Here is an 8,212-nt window from a genome sequence, read left to right as displayed (position 1 = left end):
GGAGAAGCCTAGGGGAGCGGCTGCCAGCTAGCGAGGGGTCCTGCCAGTGGGTTAACACACCGGCGGAAAAGACTGGGAAGCAACGACGACAACAACAACAACAACAACAACAACAACAACAACAAATAAAATAAAATAAAATAAAATAAAAACTCTTTTATATATATATATATATATATTTGAAAAGGAAGAAGGCAGGAAGAATAGTTAGCGAAAGGAAGTGAAAAAAATAACGAAGTGAAAAAGGAAGATTAAAACGGAAAGAAAAAGAGAAACAAAAAACAAACAAACAAAAAAGAAAAACAAAAAGAAGAAGGGTGTAACGCGAAAGGTACAATAGTGGAGAAAAAGGCCCTGTATAATTCACAGCTTGTTATAAGAGGCCACAGCGGTGTTTGATTTTCAGCGTCGGCTAGAGAATATTGCCGCCACACCACAATGGCCTACTTGTGGTTCATTCAGTTCAGGGCCTTTCTCTGGAAGGTTTTTCTGCAGCGCTGGAGAGCGCCGGTGTCGACGGTTGCCGAGCTGCTTCTGCCATGCCTCTTTACGCTCTTGTTGGCGTTGGGCTACTGGTTCTCCACGACAAAGGAGGTGCCCACCATCGATTATTCTGCAGGGAAAACGATGGATATGTCGGTTTTCCTACCGGCTTTTTTCTGTCAAAACTTTTCAAGCCCACGCCCGTTTGGCCGCAGCCTGCACATCGGGCCTTGTATGGGGAAGAGCAGCAACACGGTGTGTTTCCCGTTCGTGCGGGAAGGGGCTCTCTGCGTGCGCGACAGGGCGTTGATGTCGAAGGTCATGTTTGGGGTGTACTTCGGCAAGGGCCCTGTGCGGGTTCCCAGCCTCGACGCCTACCTCGCGCTCTCCGCGTTTGTGTCGTACGACTCCCGCAGGGCAAATCCGGTGTTCTTCACCCGCTCGCCACAGGCCAGTTTATCACACTACGGACACCTGCTGCTGGCCGGGACGGGGAACGACACCTCCGTCGCCGCCGAGTTTGCCGACTTCTGCAGCAACATCAGCGCCCTCTGCGGCGAGGTGGTGTACAGGGACCGCTTCTTCCCCTCGATGGCCGAGGCGCAGAAGTTCGCCAAGAAGCACGACAACAAAGTCTGGGCCATTGTGGAGCTGCCTCCCCTCTCACCTGCGCCGGCGGCGGCGGCGGCGGGGGATGAGGCGCTCATTTTCTCCATCAGCATGAACTACACCGCCACCCCATGGACGTTTGCGTCGAATATGAAGTTCCTCAAGGGTCTGGGAGCCAACGAGTACATGCTGTACGTCACAAGCGGATTCATGACTTTGCAGAATGCAGTGCAGCGGTTCTACACGCAACGTCGTCTTAAAAGTGCGTCGCCGTTGTCACCGTCTGGGGCAAATGCCTCCGGCATTTTTCAATATGTCAACCTCAACGGACCCTCTCTGATCCCCATGCCGACGGCGCCGTACCATGAGAACAGTTTCTACGCAAGTTGGGTGTACTTCATGCCGCTTGTGGCGATGCTCGCCGCCATATTCCCCGTCGCGAGGCTTGTGAGTTGGATTGTTGAAGAGAAATTACACCGTATTCGCGAAGCCATGCAAATCATGGGTCTTCGCTGGTCATGCATGTCACTTGGCTGGTTTGCCTCCGCCTTTTTGATGGATCTAGTCGCCTCGCTGCTTGCCGCCATTGTGTTACGGATAAGTTTTTTTCACTATGTGCACTTTGGGGTGCTATTCATGATCTACTTCAGCTTTATGCAGCAGAACACTGCCCTGAGCCTGTTTCTGAGTACCATGTTTACCAATCCCCGGATTGCGGGAGCCGTGGGGGCGGTGTGCATCTTCTTATGCAGTATGCCGTACTACTCCCTTCCCGAGGGTGCGAGCATGGTGCGGCTTGTTTCGATGAGTTTCGTCCCATGCGTCGCCTACGCGAAGGCCTTTGACGTGCTCTCCAAGTATGCCTCCTTTGGCTACCCTTTCTCCTGGAAAAATGCACGTGAAGGGGACTACACCGTGTCATTGGCGATTGGGTTGATGTGGGCGTCGTCAGCCATTATGTGGCTTCTTTGGGTGTACTTGGACCAGGTGTTGCCGTCCTCGATTGGCCGTCGCCGACACCCCTTGTTTTTCCTCTCGTGGATGCGTCGCCTGTTTCCCTGCGGCGGCTGCGGCGGCGATCGTGGGGATTCTGAATTGACTAAACCGCATGTGCCGCGCCACTCTGCGGCGGCAGACCCTCAGGAGCCTGTGTGTGGTGCAGTGGAGAGGCCGCCGCTGAGTGGCGAGGCGCCTCTCGAACGCGAGAAGGAGGCCCCCGCGGCGGTGTTCCGTAACTTGTACAAGGTATACCACACCGGGAGCCTGCTTGGATGGCTCTACTACTTCATCACGGGGCTGCGCCGCAATGGGGACTACTGCGAGGCGCTGCGCGATGTTTCCATTCAGCTGGACTTTGGCAAGGTAAATGTGCTGCTCGGCCCCAACGGCTCTGGCAAGACGACTTTGATAGGGATCGCGACTGGCATGCTGACACCCACGCGTGGTGAGGTCTACATCTGCGGCCACAACGCGAAGCACCAGCTGGGGAAGTGCCAAAAGCACATTGGGTACTGCCCACAGGCGGACATTGTGTGGGAGGAACTCACGGTGGAGGAGCACCTCAGCTTCTACGCCCGCATGAAGGTTCATCGGCGCTGGGATGTGCAGCAGGAAGTGGATGAAGTCATCGCCAACATGCAGTTGGAGGAGAAACGCCACACCCTTGCAAGGAACCTCTCTGGGGGTCAACGGAGGCGCCTGTGCGTTGGCGTGGCCCTCGTCGGACGCCCTGAAGTCCTCTTCCTCGACGAGCCGACGTCTGGAATGGACATGCGGGGGAGAAAGGCGGTGCATGACGCGCTTCAGAAGGACCGTGACACACGCGCCGTGGTGGTCTCAACGCACCTGCTGGATGAGGCAGATCGGATGGGGGACCGGATTCTCCTCATGCAGGACGGCGTCCTGCGTGGTGCGGGGTCGGCCCTGTTTTTGAAGTCGAAGATGGAGGTTGGGTACGTCGTGACCTGCGTGGTGGACGCCTGCTCCTCTGAGATGGAGGAGAATATCTGCATCAGCCGTCTTACCGAGTTTGTGCGCGACAAATCATTTTCCGGGCACTCCCACACGACGTCTTCAGAGCTGCAGCCCATTTCCAGGCAATGCAAGCTGCTGGGGATCGAGCGCCGTGGTCGCGAGATCATGTTTCGCTTTCCCTTGTCGCTGCTCTCCTCGTCAGGGAACGCCATCATCAGTGAGCTGGAGGAGCAGCGGGCGGCGCTTCACCTGCGCAGCATTGGCCTCAGTCTGACCACACTGGAGGACGTGATGAACTCGCTGGCGCCGAAGCAGCAGACGCTGATGCCCACGGCGTCCGCACCGGAGTCGACAAGAGACAACGTGACGGAGCAAGGGATTTCCATTCAGCTGGACGGCCGCGCCGGCCAGGCGACGCAGGCGGTTGGCACTGCGGTTGGCACTGCGGTTGGCTGCGGTCGTGCTGCCGCGAATGAGGAGGCTTGTAACTTGCTCAGCCTCGAGGCGTACCACATGCACCATGGGCAGACGTTCACGCGACACTTTTCCGTGCTTTTTATGAAGCGCGTACACTGCGCCAAGCGGGACGTCCGTCTCCTCATTTTTCAGATTGTTTTGCCAGTGGCATTCCTCGCCCTAGCCCTCTTGACGGACCTTGTGAACCCGCCGGGCCAGCCGGCACTCACCCTTGACGCCTCCCTGTACGCAGGCTACAAGACCCCGCCGCTCTCGGCAGTCCCGTGGACGACGTCGTCGGTGTTGCCAGACGTATTTGCAGCGAAAAAGAATGACATGACCGCGGCCTTTGGACCGTACTACACGCCTGTCCAGGTCAACTGTGATGTGGCAAATTGCAGTCACCCACTCTCTGCCGCGATGATCCCTGACGTGATGCGCCACCAGGCCACCCGCTATGTTGCAGTTTCCCTCACGAGCAACCAGGGTCCGCCTGCCGGCTACACGTCTATTCTGATGCATAACACCTCGGCTCACCACTCCGCGCCACAGGCCCTCAATGTGCTGTATAATGTTGTCAACTACCAGTTGTTTGGCAATGGCTCAACGACGACGGCGCGGAATGTGCCGATGCAAATGGGAGCATTCGAATCGAAAATGGTAAGTGCCTTCCGTCGTGTGCTCTTTGGCATCTTTGTTCTACTGCCCTTTACGTTTATCCCAAGCAATACGGTCGCCTTCATGGTGCGGGAGTGTCAAACCGGTGCTCGACATCTGCAGTGGCTCGCGGGTGCCAACGCGCTTGCATTCTGGACGAGTTCCATGTTATTTGATTTCTGCTGCTACCTTGTGACCGAGGCGCTGGCGATGGTAATTTTTGTCATATTCAAGCGCACAGAATTCATTGGAAACGCCAACATTGTCGGGGCCGCCATAACGCTCTTTGCGTTCTTCGGCCTTAGCTCTGTGCCATGCAGCTACGTCGTCAGTTTTTTCTTCAGCTCCCCGTTTGTCGCCCAGAGCGTTGTTCTTGCGGCTAACTTTGTGCTGGGTTTCTTGTGGGTCATGGGCGAGCAGATCCTCGGCGCAAACAAGAGCCTGGAGGACTTTGTGAGGTACACAACATACATCCTGCGTATCTTCCCGTCCGTTTCCTTTGGCGAGGGCGTGTTCACCCTGTCGGGGGTGGAGCTGGCGAATCTGATGTTCCCAGAAAGGGTGCGGCCCAACCTCTTTGCCCTGCTCGAGCTTGTCGACGGCAAGTTCAAAGGTGGCATCGGGACCGCCCTTGTTTACATGTCGTGCACCTTCGCCGCCTCACTTCTGGTGCTAGTGCTGCTCGAGTACGCACGCATACAGCGCATCACCTGGGTGTGTGCCCAGCTCTCCTGCTGCAAGCGGCGGAGGCAGCGGTCACCCGACAACCACGCTGACACGTCGGTCTCCCTCATTGACGCGGAGGGCAACCACGCGACCTGCGTGGCGGTCGACGATTCTGTCGCGCGTGAGGAGGAGGAGGTTTGCCGCCACGCGACGGGTCGCAGGGAGGACGGCATCACGCTGCAGCACATCACGAAGAAGTACTACGGGTCCGACCGGGCCGCCGTGGACGACCTCTCGCTCGGCGTCCACAAGGGCGAAATCATGGCCTTGCTGGGCCTCAACGGCGCCGGCAAGACGACGACGGTCAGCATTTTGGCTGGCGAGGTGAACCCGACAACCGGTTCGGCGTACATCAACCACCTCTCCGTCCTCCGCTCCGCCTCCCGCAGCTACGTTGGCTACTGCCCACAGAAGGATGCCCTCATTGGCCACCTATCGCCGTACGAGCACCTGCGGCTCTACGCGGGTCTGCGCGGGGCCAGTGCCGCCTACATCCAGAAGGAAATCCCCCAACTTCTCAGTGCGTTGGCCCTCACGCAGTGGCGGAACGCCCCGGCCTACTCGCTGAGCGGCGGAAACAAGCGACGTTTGTCACTTGCTGTGGCACTGGTCGGTGGCACCACCAGCGTCTTGCTTGACGAGCCTACGGCTGGCATGGACGCCGCCGCGCGTCGGCGAACCTGCGCCGTGGTCAAGCGGCTAACACGCGAAAAGTCTGTGATTCTCACCACGCATCTGTTGGATGAAACCGAGGCCCTCGCAGACCGAGTGGCTTTCATCTCAAGCGGGAGGCTGCAATGCGTTGGCACGCCGCAGGAGCTGAAGACGCACTACACGGACGGCGCCGTCTACACCGTGCGCGTGGTGTTCGCCGAAGCGTGTGGCCCCATTGATGCCGCCAGCGACGTCGCGAAACGCCTCTGTGAGGCCTTCCACACTTCTGCTTCGAGCGAGGAGGACGACTGCGTCGTGGAGGGCGTTGTGGATCGCACCGTGACGCTGTCGGTGCGGCACAGCCTCTCGCACATCTGCGCCGTGACCTCTGATATCCGCGAAGGGAAAGTGGCGGGGCTGCCGCCGGTGGTCCAAGTGAGCGCGACGCAGCCAACGCTGGAGGATATTCTGCTGGTCATGTGAGCTTCTCACGCGGCGAGGGCGCGTCGTACATGCACACACGTACTCCCAGCGTTTTTTTTTTCTCGTGTGTGCGTCTCTGTGGCGGCAGTCAGCGCAGCACAGGTGGGGTGGGGCGATGGGCTGAAGTAACTCGAGGCCCCAGAAGCCGCAATCGCCGTCAGCCACAGAGCAGCAGGGGCAGAAATGACGATGGCTGGGGGAGGGTTGAAGGAGGTGTGAAATATGTATTTGGGAGAGAAGTTTTTATTTTGGTTCGTTTTTGTTTTTGAACTAATTATTTCCACCACGGGTGGAGGGGCACAAGGCCGAGAAGAGAAGAATAAAGGAAAAGAAAAGAAGAAAAAGGCTACTTTTGGGAAGCAGGGGAAAAAGTAGAGTAAACGAAGGGAGGAGATGAGGGTGGGGGGAACGGCGCGGGTAGCGGCGTGAGGTGTAGGAGGGAAGGCGTGGCCGAAGGAAATGCGCATGGGCGAGCTGCCGACGGTGTGCGGAGGGAAACTGCGACGGCGAGTGTCCGGCGGGGACCGCGGGGAGAGGCGTCAGCAGAATGTGTTGTGTCTCTGCCTTTGGGCGCGGCGGCCAGTCTTCCAAGCGAGGGCCCAACCGCCGTCGGGGCCTATAAACTTATCGGCCGCAGGAGTGAATAACAGGGCAGAAACAAAGAAAGAAAGGGGAGGGGGAGGGGGATACCCACACACACACATATACATGTGGTGAAAACATGATTCGATAACTAAGAGTTTGTTTCTTTCCGGCAGGGTTTCCTTTAGAAACGTCTGGAGGAAATCTTCGTCCGGGTGCGTTCAACAAACTTGGGGTGACTATTTGTTTGTGTCCGCCGTTTTATTTGTTTGTTGGCTGGTCTCTTTCTTGAGTTGCCTCGTTGGAAGGCGGCAAAGAAAGTTTTTTTTTGACGTACTCAAGAATGCTCGCTGCAACCTGCACGGCGCAGGCGCAGCTGGGGGCTTGGCGCATCTTTTGCGGTGGCGCGTCCGCCAGCATGCACAGCGTCCGAGTGGACGTGACGCCGTTGGCCACCTACGGCAAACCCCGACCTCAGGCTTACGGTTCTGCTTCCCGACACTGCGCTTGGCGCGTAACCGACGCTGACGACCGAAAGCCCTGGCGCGGTTCTCCGGAACGCGGAAAGACGGCGGGCATTGCACGCAACCCACACTGCCCGCAGTTTGGGGCGTCTTATCTTGCTCCTGTCATGGGCGCTTGGAGGACCGCATGGGTAACATACTTCCCACGGAGATCCAGTGACTTGCCTCGGCACGGGCGCGACTTCACACGGTTCTGGCGCGCTGCCGCTTCTGGCTGATGCAGGCGTTGAGGTGGGCCGAGTGGACCTCTGCGGTGCTTCCCCAACACTTCTCTCTTGCAGGCGGAAGCACGGGCGGTTTTGCTTGCCTTGCTGGCATTCGCCGAGGATTTGCCCCAACGCATGGGTGCCTGCACGGACACTGCCCCGTTGCGGGGTGACGCCTTTGAAGAGGCGAGCAGCGCGCCTTGGCGCGGCAACTGGAAGTTGTATTTTGTGACCGCTGCATCGGAGCGCCTTGAGCACACGTGCGGTCGCAGGGCGTCTCAGCGCGGATGACGCGTCGCGCTGTCGTTACTTCAGTTCGGACGGCGTGGCGAAAACGGGCCCAACTTGTGAGGGGGGAGCGGCGGTTGCGGAGCCCGAACTTCTGCGGCGGCTCGCGGACGAAGCTCGAAGCGATTATCGAACACTGCCGCTCCTTCGTGCGGAGCCCGGCGGTGGATAGTGACAGCGGTTAAAATAATAATAAAACCAGCCACCTTCCTCGCTTACTGGTGCGACTTTGGATCGCACCGGTACTTGCCAGTGGGGGGATGATATTCCTCCACCAGTGCACCCATGAACGCGGAGCAAGAGGACCATCACGTCCAAGAAGAGCAAGAAGGCCCCCAAGGCCCCTGGCGCGGCGACGGGCGTGAAACACGCACAGCGCCGCTGGCGCCCGGGAACCGTGGCGCTGCGCGAGATCCGCCAGTTCCAGCGCTCCACGGACCTCCTCCTGCAGAAGGCGCCCTTCCAGCGCCTGGTGCGGGAGGTGTCGGGGGCGCAGAAGGAGGGCCTGCGCTTCCAGAGCAGCGCGATCCTCGCGGCGCAGGAGGCGACGGAGTCGGTACGTCGTGTCGC

The 8,212-nt window shown here is 58.5% G+C and overlaps 3 protein-coding genes across 3 annotated transcripts, besides 4 other annotated features; 2 read left to right on the top strand and 1 right to left on the bottom strand.

Annotated features, from left to right (window-relative positions):
• Nucleotides 1-88: 88 nt before the first annotated feature.
• Nucleotides 89-125: a microsatellite.
• Nucleotides 126-151: a microsatellite.
• A 7-nt stretch (nucleotides 152-158) lies between these two features.
• Nucleotides 159-179: a microsatellite.
• Nucleotides 180-438: 259 nt separating this feature from the next.
• Nucleotides 439-6,042, top strand: Tco025E_03777 (ATP-binding cassette protein subfamily A, member 10; the record flags this gene model as incomplete). Its single annotated transcript, XM_029370695.1, has 1 exon — nucleotides 439-6,042. The coding sequence occupies one exon, from the start codon at nucleotides 439-441 to the stop codon at nucleotides 6,040-6,042; it is 5,604 nt and encodes a 1,867-aa protein (XP_029229194.1).
• Nucleotides 6,043-6,350: 308 nt separating this feature from the next.
• Nucleotides 6,351-6,387: a microsatellite.
• A 580-nt stretch (nucleotides 6,388-6,967) lies between these two features.
• Nucleotides 6,968-7,366, top strand: Tco025E_03776 (uncharacterized protein; the record flags this gene model as incomplete). The annotated part of the gene is made up of 1 exon (XM_029370694.1): nucleotides 6,968-7,366. The coding sequence occupies one exon, from the start codon at nucleotides 6,968-6,970 to the stop codon at nucleotides 7,364-7,366; it is 399 nt and encodes a 132-aa protein (XP_029229193.1).
• A 457-nt stretch (nucleotides 7,367-7,823) lies between these two features.
• Nucleotides 7,824-8,212, bottom strand: Tco025E_03775 (uncharacterized protein; the record flags this gene model as incomplete). Its single annotated transcript, XM_029370693.1, has 1 exon — nucleotides 7,824-8,212. A coding segment is annotated over one exon (389 nt), but the record flags the coding sequence as incomplete, so codon positions are not given.

This window comes from Trypanosoma conorhini (genome assembly GCF_003719485.1).
Source record: "Trypanosoma conorhini strain 025E chromosome Unknown Tco_14.4_contig_00179, whole genome shotgun sequence".
Taxonomy (NCBI): domain Eukaryota; phylum Euglenozoa; class Kinetoplastea; order Trypanosomatida; family Trypanosomatidae; genus Trypanosoma; species Trypanosoma conorhini.
The sequence above is the reverse complement of the archived record's forward strand: the minus strand, read 5'-3'. Positions and strand labels throughout refer to the sequence as shown.